This window comes from Somniosus microcephalus, chromosome 30, assembly GCF_052327205.1.
Source record: "Somniosus microcephalus isolate GS21.2 chromosome 30, FLI_Smic_1.0, whole genome shotgun sequence".
In the NCBI taxonomy this organism is placed as follows: domain Eukaryota; kingdom Metazoa; phylum Chordata; class Chondrichthyes; order Squaliformes; family Somniosidae; genus Somniosus; species Somniosus microcephalus.
The window spans coordinates 14,096,609-14,121,176 of NC_141016.1; the positions used below are offsets into that span (position 1 = coordinate 14,096,609).

A 24,568-nucleotide genomic window follows, 5' to 3' on the forward strand; every position below is an offset into this window, starting at 1 on the left:
GGCAGGGCTACAGGGATAGAGCGGGGGAATGGGACTGACTGGATTGCTCCACAGGGAGCTGGCACGGACTCGATGGGCCGAATGGCCTCCTTCTGTGCTGTTATGACTCTATGGGCACGATCTTGCCAGCCCTGGGGAGGTGGGTATGGAGGCGTGACTGCCGGGAAAATGGCAGAACAGGTAGTTAACAGGCAGCAAATAGGATTATCACCATTTTGCCCTCACAAGTGCGGGCTTCCCGAAGGCTCTGAACTCCGCCAGGGTCACCGAGGCGAGTAGTGGGCCTGCAGGGGTCTGTGGGGTGCCAAAGTGTGCTGTGGATGTGAGTGATGGGTGCAAGTGTGGAGAGGTGAGTATCTGAGGCAAGTGCAAAGCGTTAGAAAAAGTTTACTTACCTTTGTTTCTTCCTGCAGGCTTCAGTCGGTGGGTATGCGGAGAGTCTTGCACCTCCGCGGTAGAGATGACCGATGGCCGTTGCATTCTCCAATGCAACAACCATCTCATTTCTGCAAAAGAAAGAGGTTTGATGAGGTCTTGAATTCAAGACCTCATCAAACTACAGAGAATGTCAGTGTTTGACAGCTTCACAGAGATGTCAAACGATGACAATTCATCTGTCAAAAATTTTTGACAGATGAAATGTCATACGTTGACGTTCTCTGCAACCGGCCTCCCCTCAATTGGCCTGCTAAGCCCACTGGGCGGACATAACAAGGTCATTCAAGGGAAGATAGTGTGGGTTGGCCAAAAGTTGATGGAGGCGGGACTGAAACCCGACAAGTGGGAGTCCCGCCTCCAAAAGCTTCCCATTGGCAAAATCACCCCCTATGATTCTATGACGAATGGCAAGTCGGCAGAACATGTTCATCTTGGAACGTGCAACATCTATCAGTCTTGCCTCACTTGAGAAAATCCTTTTATTTGAAGAGCAAAGGGTAAAGCTTCTTTTGCAATAACCAATAAGAATAATTGATTTGAATTGCATGGTGGGAAAGACTTGGATTGTAGAGCTCACAGAAACATCACAGAGCACTTCACATATCATGAACGACTTTGAAGTACAGTGAGTATCGTCATGTAGGCAAGTCCAGGACAAAGCAGCCCGCTTGATTGGCACCCCATCCACCATCTTAAACATTCACTCCCTCCACCACCGGCGCACCGTGGCTGCAGTGTGTACCATCTACAAGATGCACTGCAGCAACTCGCCAAGGTTTCTTCGGCAGCACCTCCCAAACCTGCGACCTCCACCACCGGCGCACCGTGGCTGCAGTGTGTACCATCTACAAGATGCATTGCAGCAACTCACCAAGGCTTCTTCGGCAGCACCTTCTAAACCCGCGACCTCTACCACTTAGAAGGACAAGGGCAGCAGGTGCATGGGAACACCGCCACCTCCAGGTTCCCGTCCAAGTCACACACCATCCTGACTTGGAAATATATCGGCCATTCCTTTATCGTCGCTGGGTCAAAATCCCGGAGCTCCCTCCCTAACCACACGGACTGCAGTGGTCCAAGAAGGCAGCCCACCACCACCTTCTCAAGGGGCAATTAGGGATGGGCAATAAATGCTGGCCTTGCCAGCGATGCCCACAGCCCAGGAATGATTGAATAAAAAAACAAAATGTCCCTGAAACATCAATTCGATTCCAGTGACTTGCGGTTAGAAGCAGAATCATCATTTTATGAAGAGTCTAAAGATCATAGACATCGTCTGCTGGCATTCAATTGGTTTTCTTTACAGAGTGCAGCCTGGTTCCTTTGGCAGCATACTTGACTCTGAATCATAAGGAGCTTCAGACCAGGAGTATCAGCTGATAATCTAAGTTAAAACTGGTATTGCGGAGAGAGGGTTCCATTACATTTCAGGTAAGAGGCCCCATCTGGTTGTTCTAGTGGTTTAAGCAAAGGTTCACGATCTGCCAGCACTATTCAAAGGAGAGGAGGGAGTTCTAATATCCTAAAGACAACGTTCTCCTTTCAACCACCATTACCTCATGACTCTTTGTGGCATCTTATTGTGTGTATTCACTACAAAGCAATCCGCTGCAAATAAGAACATAAGAAATAGGAGCAGTAGTCGGCCATTCGGCCCCTCGAGCCTGCTCCCCCATTCAATAAGATCATGGCTGATCTTCTACCTCAACTCCACTTTCTTGCACTATCCCCATATCCCTTGATTCCCTTAATATATAAAAATCTATCGATCTCTGTCTTGAATATACTCAAAGACTGAGCTTCCACAGCCCTCTGGGGTAGAGAATTCCAAAGATTCACCACCCTCTGAGTGAAGAAATTTCTCCTCATCTCAGTCCAAAATGGCCGACCCCTTATTCTGAGACTGTGACCCCTGGTTCTAGACTCCCCAGCCAGGGGAAACATCCTTCCTGCATCTACCCTGTCAAGCCCTGTAAGAATTTTGTATGTTTCACTGAGATCACCTCTCATTCTTCTAAACTCCAGAGAATATAGGCCTAGTCTCCTCAATCTCTCCTCATAGGACAATCCCCCCATCCCAGGAATCAGTCTGGTGAACCTTCGTTGCACTCCCTCTATGGCAAGTATATCCTTCCTTAGGTAAAGAGACTAAAACTGTGCACAGTACTCCAGGTGTGGTGTCACCAGGGCCCTATATAATTGCAGTAAGACGTCTTTACTCTTATAATCAATTCCTCTCGTAATAAAGGCTAACATACCATTTGCTTTCCTAATTGCTTTCTGTACCTGCATGTTAACTTTCAGTGATTTGTGTACAAGGACACCCAGGTCCCTCTGAACACCAACATTTCCCAATCTCTCACCATTTAAAAAATACTCTGCTTTTCTATTTTTCCTACCAAAATGGATAATTTCACATTTCCCCACATTATATTCCATTTGTCATTTTCTTGCCCACTCACTTAGTTTGTTTATATCCCCTTGAAGCTTCTTTGCATCCTCCTCACAACTTACATTCCCACCTAGCTTTGTATCATCAGCAAACTTGAATATATTACATTTGGTCCCCTCATCCAAATCATTGATGTAGATTGTGAATAGCTGAGGCCCAAGCACTGATCCTTGCGGTACCCCACTAGTTACAGCCTGCCAACCCAAAAATGACCTGTTTATTCCTACTCTCTGTTTTCTGTCCGTTAACCAATCCTCAATCCATGCCAGTATATTACCCCCAATCCCATGAGTCTTAATTTTCTTTAATAACCTCTTGTGTGGCACCTTATCAAATGCCTTCTGAAAATCCAAATACACCGCATCCACTGGTTCCCCCTTATCTATTCTGTTAGTTACAACCTCAAAAACTCTAACAGATTTGCAAACACGATTTCCTTTTCATACATCCATGTTGACTCGGCCCAATCCTATTATTATTTTCTAAGTGCCCTGTTACCACGTCCTTAATAATAGATTCTAGCATTTTCCCTACTGCTGATGTCAGGCTAACTGGTCTGTAGTTTTCTCTCTCCCTCCTTTCTTAAATAGTGGGGTTACATTTACTGCCTTCCAATCCGCGGGAACCGTTCTAGAATCTATGGAATTTTGGAAAATGACAAGCAATGCATCCACTATCTCTATAGCCACCTCTTTCAAAACCCTGGGAGTTAATGTGCATAGGTACCTGAAGGTGGAGGGACATATTGAGAGAGTGGTTAGCAAAGCTTATGGGATCTTGGGCTTCATAAACAGAGGTATTGAGTACAAAAGTAGAGAATTTATGCTGAACCTTTATAAAGTGTTGGTTAGGCCACAACTGGAGTATTGCGTCCAGTTCTGGTCACCACACTTTAGGAAGGATGTGAAGGCACTTGAGAGGGTGCAGAGGAGATTTACCAGAATGGTTCCGGGGATGGGGGATCTTAGCTACAAGGACAGGTTGTAGAAGCTGGATTTGTTTTCATTAGAGCAAAGGAGGTTGTGGGGTGATTTGATAGAGGTGTACAAGATTATGACGGGTTTGGATAGGCTAGACGGGGAAAGGCTGTTCCCACTAGTTGATGGTACAAGGACTAGGGGACACAGATTTAAGGTTCTGGCCAAGAGATACAGGGGGGACGTGAGGAAAAACTTTTTTATGCAGCAAGTGGTGATGACCTGGAACTCGCTGCCAACGGAAGTGGTGGAAGCGGAGACACTCAATGTTTTCAAGGGGAGACTGGATAGGCACTTGAGGGAAATAAACTTGCAGGGCTACGGGGATAGAGCGAGGGAACGGGACTGACTGGATTGCTCTACAGAGAGCCGGCATGGACTCAGTGGGCTGAATGGCCTCCTTCTCTGCCTCTATGACTCTATGGGCTGGATTTTGCAAATGGGGAGCTTTTGGAGGCGGGTCTCCCACTTGTCGGGTTTCAGTCCCGCCTCCGTCAACTTCTGGCCAACCCACACTATTTTCCCTTGATTGACCTTGTTAAGCCCACCCAGCGGGTTCAGCAGGCCAATTAAGGGAAAGCCGGTTACAGAGAACATCAGCGTATGACACTTCATCTGTCAAAAATTTATGACAGATGAACTGTCATCATTTGACAGCTCTGTGAAGCTGTCAAACACTGACATTCTCTGTAGTTTGATGAGTTCTTGAATTCAAGGCCTCATCAAACCTCTTTCATTTTTAGAAATTGGATAGTTGTTGCATTGGAGAAGGCAACGGCGATCTGACTTCTCTACCGCGGAGGTGCGAGACTCTTCGCATACCCACCGATTGAAGCCTGCAGGAAGAAACAAAGGTAAGTACACTTTTTCTAACACTTTCCACTTACCTCAGATACTCACCTCTCCACACTTGCACCCATCACTCACCTATTATTGGGCAGCACGGTGGCATAGTGGTTAGCACTGTTGCCTCACAGCGCCAGGGACCCGGGTTCAAATCCAGCCTCGGGTGACTGTCTGTGTGGAGTTTGCACATTCTCCCCGTGGTTGCTTGGGTTTCCTCCGGGTGCTCCGGTTTCCTCCCACAGTCCAAAGATGTGCGGGTTAGGTTGATTGGCCATGATAAAAAAAATTGACCCTTAGTGTTAGGGGGGATTAAATACGTGGGGTTATGGGGTTACGGGGATAGGGCTTGGGTGGGATGGCTGTCGGTGTAGGGACCGGGTGCTAGGGTTTGGATGATCAGCCATGATCTCGTTGAATGGCGGAGCAGGCTCGAAGGGCCGAATGGCCTACTCCTGCTCCTAGTTTCTATGTTTACCACAGCACACTTTTGCACCCTCTGACTCCCGCAGACCCACCACTCGCCTCAGTGACCCTGGCAGGTTTCGGAGCCTTCGGGAAGCCCGTACTTGTGAGGGCAAAATGGGGGTAATCCTCTTATCTGCCCGTTAACTATCTGTTAACAGGCAGATAAGTGACACTAATCCCCTTCCCGCCTCCAAGGAGACGGGACCTGGCACGGGTCGGCTTCCCGCCTCCTGGCAAGATGGCACGGAGGCGGGTTGGGCCCCTGCCCCCAAATTCTGCCATTTTCCCGGCAGTCCTGCCTCCAAACCCGCCTCCCCAGGGCTGGCAAGATCACGCCCAATATGACTCTATATAGGCCCTCAGGTGCAGGGCCTGAGACATGATAATGTGTTACAGAAACGGAAGTCCTTTTTTTTCCCCAAGTGGTAATGCATTGATGAGGACGATGAGCTGCTATCCAAGCGATCCTTCTGGGCAGCCGTGCAGAACTTGAGGTGCAGAATTTGTACAACCCGCCTCATTTATTTCCGAGCAGCAACTCATTTGGTTGACCTTTGCATCGCATCAGAAATGTGCGCGGCCAGATCTCTAACTAATCTGAGTCAATTGTTAGCTCATCCAGCGGACAAATAAGAGCAATCCTTGCCTTACTTTGCTATAATATCTGTCAGCAAATAGGTTCTGCCTAATTTAACTAAAACAATTGATTTGTGTTGAAACCCTCACAAATACTGCCCTAAGAGAAGCTCCTTAATGGTTATTAGAGTAACTTAACAAATTTGCTGAACGTCAGGATTCTTGGAGTAATGTGCATAGACATTTCCCGAGAAATCAATTGTGCTGCCTTGTTTGTTGTTTAGTTATAATTGCTCAAGTACCGCCCACGGTCAAGCAGCACTTGCCTGTAGTTTTGGCACAGAGCACAGGAGACAGAGTGAGCCTTATGGGATGGTCCAAGAAGCTGGTCCCGGTGGGCTGTTTCAATATTTAGGTGCTCCCGTCGTACTATAGCCTTTTGTCAGCCCTAACGTTGGATAGAAATGGCCCGCGGGTTGGCCGCAACTTTAGCATTGTCGCAGAGTCCTTTTCCCTTCAGTGACACAGAAGCTGCGATATCGTCTGCTCCCCGACCTGAAGGGCGCAGTGGATTAGCCTCTATAGGAGGCAGTCTCAGGCCACTTGGATTTGATAACTGGGTGGAGTAGGATTCCAAGAGGGCGTCGATGCTGCTTTACAACATGCTCAAGGGTCCCTTGGACCTCTTGGATGCCATAAGCCTGACTCTAACCCAAGGCTTTTGTTTCCCACAAGTGTACTGAGAATATAGATGCTCCTGTGGCGGAGCCACCAAGAGACACTGAACAATCTGTAATCATTCCTTTAACCACTCTGTAGTGCAGTTGTGGACTGCACCTTTAAGCTGTGTGTAGGTTCTTGTATTCCCACGTGATGACGTCATGACGCCGATCACGTGACCCCCAGTTGGCGCGGAAAACGTGATGACATCATGACGTCGGTTTCCAGTATTTAAGGGCAGTCTGAGAAAGGCTGGGGACCTGGACAGACCTGCTGACCTCTGCTCTTGTAGTTATCAGTTAAAGTATTTTGTTTATTAAAGTTTAATTATTTCGTTTCACTGCGTTGGACTTCGTTATTCGGATAGGAACTTCCGTTCCTACACTCCCACCAGCAGAGAATCATAGAATAGTACTGCGCCTTAAAGAAGATCAAGGTAGACATGGGACGGAAACAAGTAGAGTCAAGAGTTAGTATCCAGTACGACCTAAAAATGAGAGAGCCTTTTCTCTAATTACTGCAACGCTAGCTCATCTAAGCATGAAGCAGAGGATACTACTTTTCAACATTTGGCTGCATCAGTGGTTTGGTTTTGCTTCTTAACAGTGAAAGCTTGCTTTCCTGACTGAATTATTATGCTTTCAGTGGTGCTTCTCTCCTCTGTTCAGCAAACATGGACATCATGGCATCCATCAATTGCTCTATTTCCCTCGCTTTGCTGTACGCCGCGCTAAAAATAATTTTTGAAAGACTTACTCTGTGTATTCAGTTTGGAATGAATTTTCCCAGCTCATAGACCTCCCTCTGAGCAGCCAAGGCACAACAGGAGGGAACCTGCAGAATTAAGTTAACATTGGCTATCCCATTATGAATACAATGGCATAGTGTGAAATGCAGTGTTCATTCCCCAATTATCTTGACTCCAGAAATTTTGGAAAGCAACAATTTAGGACTATATATTTTGCATTGAGCTGTCCAAAAATCAAAGTCGTGAATGATAACTTCTTGCCTGCTCTGATTCACCGATTTCTAAAGGACAACCTTCAGACAAGGCTTAGTCATGTTGCAGAACAAAGAGGAGCAGAGGTTTCTTGGCCTTAAGAATACATCGCAACAATCAAGGGACATAACTGAGCCAGAAAATAAGATGAACATTTGATTTCATGGATTATTGACTAAAGGATCATGTATAACATCTATTATACGGTCCCTGGAAAAAAAATGAAGGAACCCATCAGCCACAGAAGCCACTTATCCCCTCAACCTCTCCGCCGTTACCTTTCTCACGTTAATATATCAGGAGGCAGAGTGTATTCTAGGACCTCAAGTCACTTGAGAAAGTTAAGGATGTTGTGCAAACTGGTTTCCATCAGCTGCATATTGACTCAACTTCCTTGGGCTCGATTTTCTCAATGGAGATGAGTTGGAGGCGGGACTGCTGCTTGTCAGGTCTATGTCCCACCTCCATCATCTTCTGGCCAACCAGTGGGATTTTGCCCTGATTGACCTTGTTAAGCCCGCCCAGCGGGCTCAGCAGGCCAATTAGGAGGAAGTCACTGACAGAGCACGTCAACGTCAGACGTGCCACCTGTCAAGACTTCTTGAAAGAAGAAATGTCAGCGTTTGACAGCTCTGTAGTTTGATGATTCCTCGGGGGAAAAATTGGGTGAGTAGCGCCACCTCTTAGCGCCTAAAGAGGCAGTCAGTGGCTGTAGCGCCACTGGCTGCGCCTCCCACGATAGTCAGCAGGGGCGCTAATGGTGGCGTTAGCCATTTGCGCTGCGCCACCACCGATGACATCATCGGTGTGCGCAGTGCCCCATTTGCGCCCCGTTCGCGATATTTGGTAGCGAACGCCGCAGTTGCGCCGTTCGCTACCCGCGCCTGGTTCACGGGGCCTTACTGTGCCGGCAGCGGCGCAAGTTAAGGTGGAGGTGCGGGGCGGCCGCCTGCCAGCACCTCCATCCCCGGCCTCCTAACCCCCGCCGCCCACGGCATTGCCGGCTGTTTCCCGAGAGCCCGGCACTTCTCCTTGGTGCCGGGCTCATTTGCCGGCACTCACGAGCGGGGATCGCACTGTTGCAGGCCCCTCCCCCTTAACAGTGGGAGGAAGGCCTGCAGTACCGCAGCGCACCGTGCCGCAGCATATGGCGCTGCGGCACGTTGCGCTGCGATATTCAGTTTCAGCGCTCTAAGAGGGACGCGGAGCGCCTCGAGCCGCGCCCCGTCTCCCTCTAGGGGCACTTCAACTGAATTTGCGGCGATCGCTAATGTGGCGATCGCGGCGCAAATTCCAGCGCACAAGCGAACTTTGTGCCGCTTGGGCGCCTCAGGCCAATTTCTAGGCCCTTGTGTTCAGGACTCATCAAACCTTTCAACTTTGTAGATTTCAGATGACTGTTGGGTCGGAGGATCCAACAGTCAGTCTGTGAAATCGACAAGGAAGATGTTGGGACTCCCGATCCAGAGCAGATGAAGGCTGTAGGCAGAAACAAAGGTAAGTGAACATTTTTTAACACTTAACATTCACCTTACATACTTACCACTCCACACTTGCCCCCATGACTCACCTCTATATCTTACTTCCAGGTGCCTCCAGCCCCCGCAGACCTCCTACTCGACTCCTCCAACCCGGCGGGGTTCCCCGAGGTCGGGGAGCCTTCACCTAAAAAGGTAAAATGGGACTAATCCTTTTTTCTGCCTGTTAACTACCTGTTAACAGGCAGTTAAAAGGATTTATTCCCTTTCACGCCTCCAGGAGACGGGACCTGAAGCAGCACATCTTCCTGCCTCCTGGCAAAAGGGCACAGAGGCGGGATGGGGACGGGTTTGCCATTCGCCCCCACTTTCTGCAACTTTACCGGCAGTCCCGCCTCCATACCCGCCTCCTCAGGCTGATGTGTCCAAGTTGGCCCGGTACGGTTGAAGAAACAGTGGCTGTAAATGTTAGATCCGTGATTCTGAGAGCATGATGTTTTTCTATAACCACACGGATGCTGTAACTTAACAATCAACAGGTATTTACTGGAGTAGGGTAGTCTCAAGACTGGGGGTACAGAGGCATGCTCAAGGCTTATATACAGGTGTGGTCACTGCCGGTACTACAGTATACAGGAGCTGTAAAAGTAGTTCTCTCTTAAAGGTACATACACTACAATTCCTCCCCTTTTAGATTAGCAGTACCCATAATATTCAAATAACAATTAACACTTTAACATGTACATTAAACAACAATAGTCCATTTATAGATTGAGTCTTTGGGGCGGCTTCCTGATCCTTTCGGGATAGCGCCTTTCCTGAGGTTCTTGTTCTTGGTGCGGAGGCAATTCTGACCCCTTTTCGTCGGTTAGTTCATCAGTTTCCACTGCTACTGGTTCTGAGGTAAATGCTACCGGTATGTCGGGTTCATCCCCAGGTACTCGAGACATGGGGTTGACTCGTTCCTGTGGCGCTAAGATCTGATCGACGTGGCGTCTCACAATGTTCTCCCCGACATCCACTGTGTACATTAATGGCCCCTGCCTTGTGCATATCGTTCCGGGTTGCCATTTCTCTGTTCGGTATTCACGGGCCAAGACTGGTTGTCCTACATTGAAGCTCCTTGTCGGCTTCTCATTGATGTGCTGGAATTGTTTATCCTCAACATTTCTTCGCACATTTAGTCTGAGCAAATCCAGATGAGATCTCAACCTTCGGTTAAAGAACATCATGGCCGGGGTCTGGTTGGTGACTGCATGTGTCGCATTTCTGTAGGCTAATAGGAAATTGTCCACCTTATGCTGTAGTGGAATTTCATCGTTGCACATGGCCTTTATCGCCTTTTTAAAGATTTGTACGAACCTCTCAGCCAATCCATTTGTGGCTGGATGATACGGGGCGGATGTGTAATGCCTGACCCCATTGCTTCTCATAAATTTCCGAAACTCTTCGGACACAAACTGTGGTCCATTATCAGAGCAAATCTGCTCTGGCAAGCCGTTCCTGGCAAATATGGTCCGTAGGACTGCAATCGTTTTCTCTGTAGTGGTTGAGGACATTTTTATCACCTTAGGCCATTTCGAGTGAGCATCCACTGCTATTAAGAACATTGAGTCCATGAATGGACCAGCAAAATCAATGTGCACCTGTTGCCATGGAGAGGAGGGCCACTCCCATGGGTGTAGAGGGGCATGTGGTGGTGCATTTTGGACCTTCTGGCATCCTGAGCAGCTCTTGGTTAGGTCCTCGATTTGTTGATCGATCCCCGGCCACCACACATAAGCCCTAGCAAGGCTTTTCATTTTCACCCCTCCCAGATGACCTTCATGAAGCTCATTTAGCACTCTCTCCCTTAACTTGGGTGGAATCACCACTCGGGATCCACACATCACTGTCCCCTGGCATACTGACAGCTGTTCTCTTCTGGATGAGAATGCTGGCAACAGTGAGTCGCCATGTGTTGGCTATCCCCTCACCGTCAAATCATATACCCGAGACAATGTTGGATCATTGCGGGTCTCCTTCTCTATATCCGTGTTCGTTACTGGCAATCGTTCAATTATTGACGAATAAAATATCTCGATAGGGTCCACTGCTGGTGCTTCCTCCACAGTAGGCAGTGGCAGGTGCGATAGCCCATCAGCGTTTCCATGCTGTTTCATGCCTTTATATTCTATTTCATATTGATTTGCCCTTAGAAACAGGGACCATCTTTGTAACCGTTGTGCAGTCATCACTGGAACGCCCTTCTTAGGATTAAAGATGGAGGCAAGTGGTTGGTGGTCAGTCAGCAAGGTGAACTTCTGCCCATGCAGATAGTGGTTGAATTTTTTTACTCCCCATACAAGGCTGAGGGCCTCCCTGTCAATCTGGGCGTAGTTGCGCTCGGCTGAGGCTAGTGACCGAGACGCAAAGGCTACTGGCCTCTCCAACCCATCTGGGAATTTGTGCGACAGCACCGCTCCAATACCATAGGGTGATGCATCACATGCCAAACAAATTGGTAGTGCTGGGTTGAAATGGGCCAACACCTCTTTTGATGTGATCAATTCTCTACACTTCTGGAAAGCTCGTCTACGTTCGTCATTCCACTTCCATGGTACCCCTGTTTGCAGTAGGGTGTTCAGTGGGTGTAATACCGTGGACAAACTTGGTAAGAACTTATGGTAGTAGTTTACCAGCCCAAGGAACGACCTCAGTTGTGACACATTTTCCGCTGCTGGAGCCTTGACTACTGCCTCAATCTTTTCAGGGGACTTATGTAACCCCTCTTCATCAATAACGTGGCCACAATACGAGATCTGCTTCTGGAAAAACTCGCACTTGTGGCGATTAGCCCGTAGCCCATATTCCTTTAATCTGGTGAGCACCTTCTCCAAGTTGGCGAGGTGATCACTGTCATTTTCGCCCGTGACCAGGATGTCGTCCAAATAACACTGGGTCCCTGGAATCCCTTGCAGGACTTGATCCATCGCCCTTTGCCAAATAGCCGGAGCCGATGCTACCCCGAACACCAGCCGGTTGTATTGATAGAGACCTTTATGAGTGTTGATCGTGAGGTATTGTTTCGAGGCTTCTTCTACCTCCATTTGCAAGTACGCCTGGGCTAGATCAATTTTGGTGAAGCGTTTACCTCCAGATAGCGAGGCGAAAATATCCTCAATTCGTGGAAGCGGATATTGTACCGTGTGAAGGACTGGGTTCACTGTCACCTTAAAATCCCCACACATGCGGACCTTCTTTGGTTCCCCAGGCGTATTACTCAACGACCTCTTCATTACAGGAACGATGGGTGTAGCCCACTCGCTCCAGTCTACTTTGGACAGTACTCCTGAATGTTCCAACCCTTCCAGCTCTGCTTCAATGGCTGGTCTGATCGCATAAGGCACTGGTCTGGCCTTAAGAAACTTTGGGCTTGCATTTTCCTCTATTTTAATCGTTGCTGTTATGCCTTTTAGTGTTCTGAGTCCCTCCTGGAACACTTCTTTTGCGTCAGTTAGCATTTTTGACAGTCGTCCAGGTGTGACGTCGTCATCCTTTTTGGCCTCAACCTTCAGTGCCTGTATGGAATGCCAATCTAATTGTATCTTCCGGATCCATTCATGTCCTAGCAGTGGTGGTCCTCCATCTGGCAATACATATAAGTCCATTTTAGGTATTTCCTGGCCTTTGTATATCACTTTCGCCCTTATTTTTCCTTTGGGGTAGACTTTTTGCCCCGTGTACATCTTCAAGACAATCTCCGTAGCTTTCAAGGGTATATGTGAAAATAGCCGCTTGTAGTCCCTTTGGTTTATGACTGTTAGGGCTGATCCTGTGTCCAATTCCATTTTCACTTGGACTCCGTCTACCTTGAGTGTAACCCAGATAGTCTGGTGAATCTCCATTTTGGTTACCTTATGTAGTTTCAGACAACCCAGCTCCTTGCTTCCGGAGTCTGTGTCACTTTTCTGTTTGTCTGAACTACTGTCCATCACCTTGTGTACCTTTTTGTACTTCTCCTGTGGAGATTTCTTATTGTTGGTTTTCTTCCCAGACCTGCAGACTCTTGCTATGTGTCCTGCTTTTCCACACTGTCTGCACACTTGGTCCTTGAACCAACAATCCTTCTGGTCGTGTGTTGTTCTGCCGCAGCGATAGCACTTCCCTGTTCCATAGGACATTTCATTGGTGCCATATTCTTGCGGTCTCCGTTGTATCTCTGCAGCGCCCCTTGCGGCTGCTTCGTGTGATACTGCCATACTGAAAGCCTTGTCCAGCGTAAGATCCTTTTCTGATAGAAGCCGTTTCTGGGTTCTGTCACTTTGAAGCCCACACACAAACTTGTCCCTTAACGTATCTGCTAGTCCCACTCCAAACTGGCAGTGTTTCGATAGCTTGCGCAGTTCCGTTAAGTACTCAGCATTGCTTTCGTCTTTGTGTTGGTTCCTTTTATGGAACTTAAATCGTTCTGCTATCAGCAGCGGTGTGGGGTTTAAGTGGTCCTGTAGGATTTCTACTATGCTTTCGAAATTCTTATTCACAGGCTTCTCTGGGGTTATTAGGTTTCGCAGTAAGCCATAAGTTTTTGCACCCATGGAATTTAACAAAACCAGTGCTTTCCTAGCATCTGGCACGTCATTCACCCTGCAGTACACCTCAATACGTTCCACATATGTCGCCCAATCTTCGACTTCATTGTCGAACGTAGAGATACTGCCACTCTTCGGCATCCCTGGGTGTGATTTAACTGTCAAAAATGGCGTCTCCCACACTTTCCCTTCTTCTCCGCTGGCACAAAATGGCATCTCCCGCGCTTTCCTTTCTTCCCGCGCTCGCCCTTCTTCTCTGCTGCGGCTTCTAAAAATGGCGTCTCCCGCGCTCTTCCTTTTTCTCCGCGGCTCAATGGCGTCTCCCGCGCTCTCCCTTCTTCTCCCCGTGGACACTGTTCAGCCCTTGAGCCCTGGCTGCGCTCTGCGCGTTTTTTTTTTCTGTGCGCCTTTCCCGTTTCCGCCGCTCGGTCCTGAACCCGGCTGCTGCTTTACCCTCTCTCTCTCCGTTTTGTTTTTCCTCGACGCCGCTCGGTTTTCAACCCCCGGCTGCGCCCTGTGCGCTTCACCCTCTATCTTACCCCATCGACGCTGCTCGGCTTTTTCTCTGCCATCGGTCAGCTCCAGCCGCCGCTGTCCGGGAAGGGTCTGCGCTGTACCTGGTACCTGTCGTCAGTCTGTTGCTGATCGTCGTGGCTGGGGAACCAAGCCCGGCTCTCCACAGCCTCCCCTGTGATGTTCACTCTCTGCCGGACGACTGGGCGGTTGCTCATGGTCGACGCCCGTGTTTCTGGCCTCGACTTTCTTCCACCGCCCTCCCGGAGCGAATCCTCGAAGGGAAATGCAGAGTTGCAGGTAGATTCGAATCGACACTCGTCGCCACTGTTAGATCCGTGATTCTGAGAGTGTGATGTTTTTCAATAACCACACGGATGCTGTAACTTAACAATCAACAGGTATTTACTGGAGTAGGGTAGTCTCAAGACTGGGGGTACAGAGGCATGCTCAAGGCTTATGTACAGGTGTGGTCACTGCCGGTACTACAGTATACAGGAGCTGTAAAAGTAGTTCTCTCTTAAAGGTACATACACTACAGTAAAGAACTGGTTTGACATTATATGTGCTTCTTAGGCATCAGCTTGAATGAGTATCTTCAAAGTACTCTTCCGTAAGAGAAGGTGCAATTGGGTGGGGACATTAAAGAACTATTGGCACACAGTGTTGTGCTCAGAAAAAGTATGAAACAACTTTTTAAGATTCACTTTGTTCCTGCTGTAGTTGTGCAAGACTATCTCCTCGGTACTTCTGTTAAACCCAATGATGCAGAGATTTCTGCAATTTTCCTGCAGGAATACATTTATCCAATACACATTTTGCTATGAAGCAAAGTAAGGTCTAGAACTAGCCCATGTCATGGTAGAAATTGTGTGCCAAGTTTATGACAATGTATCAAAAGGCAATGAACCTCAAACGAGAACCTGTAAAGAAAGAAAGACTTGCTTTTATATCACGCCTTTCACAACCTCAGGTCGTCCCAAAGCACTTTACAGCCCTTCAAGGATATTTGAAGTGTAGTCGCTGTTGCAACATAGGAAACATGGCAGCCAATTGCACACAGCAAGCTCCCACAAACAGCAATGTGATAATGACCAGAAAATCTGTTTTTAATTATGTTGATTGAGGGGAAAATGTTGGCCAGGACACTATCCAATTCAATTCAATTCAATTCAATTCAATTTTATTTGTCATATATGCAGCAGACATATGTACTGCACAATGAAATGTTGATTTTTACGAGTCCTCCCAACATTGGAATAAATATGGCATAGCAATGATAAAAATACTAATAGAAATACGGTAATAATAAATAAAACAACAGTAATAAATAATAATTAATTATTCATTCATGAGTCTTATGGCCTGGGGGTAGAAGCTGTTTCGAAATCTGCTGGTATGAGACCGTATGGTTCGGTATCTCTTACCCGACGGGAGCAGGGCGAAGAGGGAGAACTCCCCTGCTCTTCTTCAAAACAGTGCCATGGGGTCTTTTACATCCACCTGAGAGAGCAGACGGGGCCTCGGTTTCACATCTCATCCAGAAAGTGGCACCTTTGACAGTGCAGCGCTCCCTCAGTACTGCACTGGAGTCAGCCTAGATTTTTCTTATATTCAAGGGGGGGGTTTTGCCAGCCCTGGGGAGGTGGGTATGGAGGCAGGACTGCCGGGAAAATGGCAGAAACTGGGAGCGGGTATCGAACCCGCCTCCGTGCCATCTTCCCGGGAGGCGGGTCCCTGAGTCGTGCAGGGACTCGTCTCCTCGAGGCGGGAAGGGGATTAGAGCCAATTAACTGCCTGTTAACAGGTAGTTAAGAGGATTATCCCCATTTTACCCCTGCAAGTGCGGGCTTCCCGACGGCCGCGAACCTCGCCAGGGTCAGCGAAGCGAGCAGTGGGTCTGCAGGGGTCGGAGAGGTTGAAAAGTCCACTGTGAAGGTGAATGATGGGTGCAAGTGTGGAGAGGTAAGTATGAGAGGTGAGTGAAAAGTGTTAGAAAAAGTTTCCTTACCTTTGTTTCTTCCTGCAGGCTTCAACCCTTGGGGATCCGGAGGTGCCTTATCTCAACGGCAGAGATGACAGAATGTCTGCTGCATTCTCAGATGCAGCAGCCATCTGATTTCTGCTGAGGAAAGAGGTTTGGTGAGTCTTCAGTACTAGGACGCACGTTAGAACAGAGCTTGTCAGTGTTTGAGTGACAGCTTCTCAAAGCTGCCAAACGCTGACAATTCATCTGTCAAACATTTTTGACAGATGAAACGTCATACGCTGACGTCCTCTGTCACTGGCTTTCCCCTAATTGGCCGGCTAAGCCGGTAGGGCGGGCTCAACAAGGTCAATCAAGGGGAAATAGCGTGGGTTGGCCGGATGTTGTTGGGGGCGGGACTAAAACCCCAAAGCCAGCAGTCCCGCCCCCAACGCGCCCCCATTGACAAAAGCCAGCCCCAAGTCTCTGGAGTGGGACTCGAACCCATCAATCTTCTTGCTTCTAGAGGGACGAGTGCTACCCGCTGTGCCCCGCTGCTGACACTTACCTTAAGGGGTCAATTCTTACTGCGGTTCAGTTGGGCGTGCCAGCAGTAGGAGGGATGCACTTCCCATGCCTCAGACCTCTGCTCTCGAACCCCAGAAACACTAGGGGAAAAATTCAGTTGGTTTGCGCCTCCCGTTAGCGCCCTCTAGGGCGCTAATGGGGTGCAAAGCAACTGGCGCCCGGGCGCGGCGATGTTTGCGCCGCTCGCGAAATTAACTCGACATTTTGCGGCGGCGCTAAACACTACCGCCACGATCTCCTGCACCGGCAGATCGTGACGTCAGTCGAGTGCGCAACACCCCGTTAGCGCCCTGGACCGGATATTGAGTGGCGCCCCCTGCCTTACCGCCTGCCGCTAGCAATGACAGGTTGAGGGGAGCATTATGCTGTCAGAAAGGGACTGGGGGAGCGCTATTTAAAGGTGACCACTTCCTGCCTTTTTTTGTCGGTGACATTTTTGCACCACGCATTCTGAGAGAGAGAGAGAGAGAGACTTCTGGAGAGATTCAACGCTGTGTGAAGGAGTTTTGAGTACTGAGCAGCACTTTGCAGGTTTATTTTGATTTGCCCTTCCTTGCTTCGCCAGCGCTCTGAGGTAGCGCCTCGCTCCTCGGCCTTTGCGCCTTAGGACAGGTGTGAAGCGCCTGATTTAGTGCTCCAATCACCTCCAGGGGTGATAAAAGCCAAGTTTGCTGTCGGAGGCGATAATTAGCGCCAGGCGCTAAACTTTGCACATGGCCGATAATGGCGCCCCAAATGGGGCGATACCGAATTTTTCCCCCACTGACTCTTAAGGGTGGATGATGTATAGAGTCTGCTTGCTCTTTAAGACATGGTGTTGTCAGAAGTGTTGAGTTAACCTGGTGGTAGGCAACGTTTTTTTTAAAGTTATCGTAAGCCACTGGACTGCTCAAACTTTTTAAAAACATTGTTGAATCACTGGTTTTCAACATTCAATCTGAATTGGCATTGAGAAGCTGATCGATTGCATTGTCCCCTGGGCAGAGAGTAACTCACGAGCCAACAGTATCATGCTGGCTCTGCATCTACAGGTACCAGACTACTGCCTCGAGTCATCTGGACCTGTACATGCCCCCAAAGTGCTTTAATTTAAGGATGGCTTGCCCTTCAGCTCTACCTATGAACTGCAAGTCAGCTAATGAGCACTGGACTGTGTAATTGATCACTTTAGTCATCAATTTCAGAGAGTCATTTGGACACTGTTCAAACTGCAGACACTTCACTGAAACTTAACCATGGTTAATAAGGACTCTTCTTCGCGTCACCTTTACACAACCAGCCAACCAAGAGCAAAATGAAGATAGAATTCTATCTCTGTTGAGGCCTGAAAGCCACCATATATCAAGAATGGAGGATTTCACCTCCCCTCCTAAATGCTTCATCTCCTACCAACTCGGGGAAGGTTTGCTTACAATTGTTTCCTTTTCTTGACTTAATTATAATGAGCAGGAGAGGCAGGTTGTCACCCATTGGGGAAATAGACAGCAAGCCCCTCAGCTACCTCCAACATGGTTCCACTGGAAAACATATTCTGATGTCCTACAAACATATCTCTCGTTAATGAATGGATCGTCAAGCTTTCGGGATACACTCAAGCATTGGACAGAATCGCTCTAGTTCTGAACAAAGCAACCTTATGGCATTAGGAAGCTGCACTAAAGTCAACGGGGTTCCAATCCCAAAATGGGCCTCGCCCCCTCCCTATCTCTGTAATCTCCTCCAGCCCCACAAACCTCCGAGATCTCTGCGCTCCTCTATTTCCGGCCTCTTGCGCATCCCTGATTTTAATCGCTCCACCATTGGCGGCCGTGCCTTCAGTTGCCGAGGCCCTAAGCTCTGGAATTCCCTCCCTAAACCTCTCTGTCTCTCTACCACTCTCTCCTCCTTTAAGACGCTCCTTAAAACTTACCTCAGTGACAGCTGTGTCTCAGTGGGCAGCACTCTCGCCTCAGAATCAGAAGGTTGTGGGTTCAAGTCCCACTCCATGACACTTGAGCACAAAAATCTAGGCTGACGCTCCCAGTGCAGTGCTGAGGGAGTGCTGCACTGTCGGTGATGCCGTCTTTTGGATGAGACGTTAACTCGAGGCCCCGTCTGCTCTCTCAGGAGGATGTAAAAGATCCCATGGCATTATTTCGAAGGAGTCAGCCCCGGTGTCCTGGCCAATAGTTATCCCTCAATCAACATAACAAAAACAGATTATCTGGTCATTATCACATTGCTGTTTGTGGGAGCTTGCTGTGCACAAATTTGTTATCACGTTTCCTACATTACAACAGTCGTTGTCATACTTGTCTTCACACTGTTCCCTTTGGGGAACTGTATGAAGTGGTGGAAGGATTTCTGGCTGTGTTAATACTCCTTCCGTGACCACAACCACCTTCATACCAGCCATTAGGATGGTTAGTCCTATGGCAGGAGAGTTTTACAGGCTCCCACAACCCATAGTGGGGGGGGGGGGGGGGGGGGCACCCACACCAACACCAACACACACGTATCCCGCTGGATGTTAACCCAGAATTTAGAGCTAGAATTCTGACTCCACTTGCCGGGATTGTCTGGGGTGGGGTTCTGAAACCCTATCACCTTCTGGCACCAGCGGCGGGGATGCTACCGCTACGCCAAAGGCCCGCTCCGTTACAGCAGTGACTACACTTCAAAACAAGTACTTCATTGGTTGTAAAGCGCTTTGGGGCTTCCGGTGGTCGTGAAAGGTGCTACATAAATGCAAGTCTTTCTTTGACGAGCTTTTGGTCATCTGCCCTAATATCTCCTTATGTGACTCGGTGTAAAATTCTGTTTTGCGAACGCTCCTGTGAAGCCTTGGGACATTTTACTGTGTTTGAGGAGCTGCAGAAACGCAATGTGTTGCTCTAAGCGAGGTTAATGCAGGTCACCTCATGATGGGCGAACCGAATTGAATGAATTGGTGTATCTGGGGACTTGGGACATGAATCCATTCATCACGACTGACGTGGAGGCAAGCAGCGACTGAATCATCCGAGCGGATTCACCTTCCCTGCTGGGAATCTCTGGGTCCTCCCACAACAGAGAGAGTTAGTTCGCCAAAGGTATTCTCTCTCTCTCTCTCTCTCCAAATGATCTCCCCAGCAAAGTCCCGGGCAGTTTGCAATTTCCGCCCTCTGATCCACGGGCAGTGTTTGCAAGTCTTGAATCGCAGGAATTACAATCTTCTAGGGGAGGAAATACTAATTTTATTTTAGCACGGCCGCGATCTGTTGCCTGTGAACGCCGGAGAGAGTTCAGATATTTCACCAGCCAGAATGTAAGTAAGCAGTTCCCGCACTCTGGATAAGATCTACAGATATTGACCCGGTCGGGTTTTGATTAGCATAAAAAAAAGCTTTCTTCAACTTCTGACAGTGTAAAGGGACCATTATAATTGATAATATAAACTGAGTCCAATTCGCGATGATTGGGACAGCGCTTCCCCCTTCTTACAAGAATCCATTCTATTTTCTGCTTCTGAAATAGGTTTGCAAAAGTTAACCATTTCAAGCCCCTGCTTTCTTCCTCTATCCTCCACCATCTGCAAGAACATTCAAAGATCCACGCTCTCCGCCGCGCTCCTGTGAGTCTCTGCTGTCAGTTCCGACCCATCTGCTTCCAGTCTCCTGTGTCGCTGCCGCCAATCTCGGACTGTCGGGTGAGGACAACGAAAGGGAAATTCGATCGGAATAGCAAGGGGTGGAGGAGAGCACTGCTTTGAGTCTTGGTTGTAAAGGTTTCAATTGTGTAGCACTGATGTTCATTCAATGTCAACTCCTGGTTCAAGCCAGCAAAAAAGTGCGATCCACTGACTGTTGAATGCTCTCCTCCCTCCCCACAGGACCTCTCGGTTGTGGCTGCCAGAGCCAAGCTGGAAACTGGCCCTGAAGATTCGGTGCCAAGGCACCAGGAACCTCCTCGCCATTTGGAAGTCCAGCACCAGTGAAGGCGGCGGGGCGCGTTATTCCTCAGCATTGAAGAGTAAACCCCATTGAGAAGGTCCTCAGGTCGAAGAGCCGAAGACAGGGGGGGAAGGGGAGGGCGTTGCCCTGGTGGCTGCAACATCTCCGACAAAGGCGATCTACCAGGAAACATAAAAGGCAATTAAAATGGGGTTCCTTTCTGAAAATAAGACATCAGTGCTCATTCTGAATTGCTCAACTTGCAACTACCCCGTGAATCCGACCAGAGCTGTCGCCTTGGGCATCGTGCTTGGCTTTTTTATTCTCTTCGCCATCCTGGGCAACATCTTAGTTATACTGTCCGTGGCCTGCCACAGGCACCTCCAGACAGTCACCAATTATTTCATCATCAATCTCGCCATTGCAGATCTCCTCCTGAGCTCCGCGGTGCTGCCCTTCTCCGCTAGCTTGGAAATCTTTGGCCACTGGGCATTCGGGCGAGTCTTCTGCACTATCTGGGCAGCGATGGATGTCCTCTGCTCCACCGCGTCCATCATGAGCCTGTGCGTGATATCCATAGACAGGTACATCGGGGTCAGCTACCCTTTGAGACACCCGACCATTATGACCGAGAGGAGGGGGCTACTGACCCTGGTCGCGGTTTGGATGCTGGCCCTGGTCATCTCAGTTGGTCCGCTGTTTGGCTGGAAGGAACCCGCCCCAGAAGACGAGACTATCTGCAAAATTACAGAGGAACCCGGCTACGTCTTGTTTTCCGCCTTTGGCTCGTTCTACGTCCCGTTAACCATCATCCTCATAATGTACTGCAGAGTCTACATTGTGGCCAAGAGAGAAACCAAGAGTTTGAAAGCTGGGAAGAAGAGGGAGAGGTTACAGGCGGACGAGGTGACCTTACGCATGCACCGCAGGAACACGCCGGCAGACACATCTCCTCGGCTCTCCGCGCACAACGCCAAAAACAAAGGAACTCTGCTCAGAACTCATTTCTCAGTCTTGCTCCTTAAGTTTTCCAAGGAGAAGAAAGCTGCCAAGACATTGGGAATAGTCGTGGGAGGCTTCATCCTCTGTTGGCTCCCATTCTTTGTCGTTCTACCATTAGGTAAGGACCAATTCTGTTGAGGGGTTCAGATCTGTAACTGTTGGGTGGTTGGGTAAATATTGAAGCTGATTTGGTTTTTTTTTAATTAAAAAAAATGTTAGTTGACTATTACAAACACCAGGGAAATTGCACGTTTCTCTAACGTGACCTTGTGATGCATTGCCAATGTATTCAAACACTAACCTCTTACAATTTCAAAACACTAACAATTTCAGATCATAACCTCGGCCCCTATTACATTTTTACTTATATTTTTTCCCCACCCCTTTGTTTTGGGTTTTCCCTCTCTTTTTATATACATGCCAGCTGTCTCTCATCCTGCCAGTACATTTCACACCTAATCTGAGCTGCCTTTTGTCTCCACTAGTCCTATCACCATCTCGTCTGGTTTTGAATACCTCTTAATGTCTCTTCACTTCTTATGTTCCCTCCTCAACCCTCCTTTCGATCTATTTCATTTTCTTTCCAGTTTTGAAAAAGGGTTTCGACCCGAAACGTCGACTCTGATTTCTCTCCACGGATGTTGCCTGGCCTGCAGAGTTTTTCCAGCATTTTCTGTTGTTATTTCTAATCTCTTACTGTTACCAGATAACACGTCTGTTTGTGGTGCATAAATCAATTGTGAGCCACACACAGCGCTGTAAATTCCTAAGAACGTTGGTATCCATGACCTTACTAGATCTACGACAGGGAGGTAGAAAGCGCCCAATACTTCTAATAGTTTTTAAATGGCGGTATCTTGATTACATTATGTCAGGAGCCTTTTGAGAAATTGGTAGGCAGCCTGATCTAGTTGTTGCTTTGAGGCTCGTGAAGATACAGCACTATCACTTAAGCATCAGAGAATCATAGAATCAAGGAAATTTATGGCACAGAAGGAGGCCATTTCGACCCATCATGTCCGTGCTGGCCAACAAAGAGCTCGCCAGCCTAATCCCACTTTCCAGCTCTTGGTCTGTAGCCCTGTAGGTTACGGCACTTTAAGTGCATATCCAAGCACTTTTTTAATGTGGTGAGGGTTTCTGCCTCATCTGGGAAGGCGCCGAACACCTCGAGTCACTTCGTCGGGAACAAGCGTAAGCCAAGCGCAGGCAGCGCAAGGAGCGCACGTCAACCCAGGCACCCCACCCACCCGCCCCTTCAACCACCGTCTGCCCCACCTGTGACAGACACTGTAGGTCCTGCATTGGACTCATCAGTCACCTGAGAACTCATTTTTAATGTGGAAGCAAGTCATCCTCGGTTCCGAGGGACTGACTAAGAAGAAGACCACCCTTTCAGGCAGTGAGTTCCAGACCCCCACCACTCTCTGGGTGAAGACATTTCCCCTCGTAAACCTCCTACTAATTACTTTAAATCTATGCCCCCTGGTTATTGACCCCTCTGCTAAGGGAAATAGGTCCTTCCTATCCACTCTATCTGGGCCCCTCATAATTTTATGCACCTCTCCCCTCAGCCTCCTCTGTTCCAAAGAAAACAACCTCAGCCTATCCAATCTTTCCTCATAGCTAAAATTCCCCAATCCAGGCAACATCCTGGTAAATCTCCTCTGCACCCTCTCTAGTGCAATCACATCTTTCCTGTAATGTGGTGACCAGAACTGCACGCAGTACTCTAGCTGTGGCCTAACCCGTGTTTTATACAGTTCACATTTAAATACATGGCTGTGTACTACTGTGATGAAAACTAGCATCTAAAGGCATTGGAAAATAGGGCCACCTCAGTGTGGTGGAAATTAGCAATTGAATTATTAAAATGTACCACCTTAACAACAAAATACAAACTGAAGGGTTAGCAAAAAATCGCTTCATTTTTAGATTTGTATGACTCAATTTCAAGACAAAAAAAACCCAATTTTGAACAAGTAAGTTTCCATAACCTAAACGAACTAACAAATACTGTGAAGTAACTTGTCCCACCAAGAGTCAGTCCTCGCCTTTAAATAACAACAGCAAAGCTTTGGCTTACTGATTCCGAGACCCATTCCACAGTACCAAAAAAACAAGATCCCCCATGAGTCTAGATATAAATTAACACCGACAGTGCTGGAAATGTCAAATGGTAACAGAAACTGTTAGCAACCCACAGGAGGTCAGTCGCATCTGAAAAGAAGAGATAAGTTAATCGAGCTCAGAGTGAGAGGATGTTTCCAGCTCTTAGTATTTCCTTCAGTTGGCTCAGTCACTTAAACTGAGATAATGAAAAAAGATTGCATTTTTTTAAATTAATAAACCGATGTCAAGGGGGAGGTCCATAGTGCAAGCATCACCAAGGTTAGAAGAATAGGCGGTCAGGCACATTCGAAATTAGTGGTACAATGATAGTGAGAAAGAAAGAAAGACTTGCATTTATATAGCACCTTTCATGACCACCGGACATCCCAAAGCGTTTTGCAGCCAATGAAGCACTTTTTGAAGTGGAGTCACTGTTGTAATGTAGGAAACACGGCAGCCAGAGCACCCAGCAAGCTCCCACAAACAGCAAAGTGATAATGACCAGATCATCTGTTTTAGTGATGTTGATTGAGGGACAAATATTGGCCAGGACACTGGGGATAACTCCCCCTGCTCTTCTGCGAAATAGTGCCATGGGATCTTTTATGTCTGCCTGAGATGGCAGACGGGGCCTTGGTTTAACGTCTCATCTGAAAGACGGCACCTCCAACAGTGCAGCACTCCCTCAGCACTGCACTGGAGTGTCAGCCTAGATTTTTGTGCTCAAGTCTCTGGAGTGGGACTTTAAACCCACAACCTTCTGACTCAGAGGCGAGGGTGCTGCCCACTGAGCCACTGGCTGTGGGAAAAAGGGAAGATACAGGGATCGAAGGAATTCAACAGCTTGGACAACTCTGGGAAAGAATGATTAGCAGATAGTGTAAGAGTCGATTGTGACAGAGTGAGGATACAGAGCGAGTACAGTGGTACAGAGCGAGTACAGTGGTACAGAG

The 24,568-nt window shown here is 48.2% G+C and overlaps 1 protein-coding gene across 1 annotated transcript in view; it reads left to right on the plus strand.

Moving 5' to 3' along the window:
- The first annotated feature begins 20,708 nt into the window (after positions 1-20,708).
- Positions 20,709-24,568, plus strand: part of LOC147097925 (alpha-1A adrenergic receptor-like) — a 31,154-nt gene continuing 27,294 nt past the window's right edge. The window contains exon 1 of the mRNA XM_085970849.1: positions 20,709-21,621. Coding sequence (XP_085826975.1) covers positions 20,709-21,621 — 913 coding nt within the window. The remainder of the gene's footprint in view (positions 21,622-24,568) is intronic.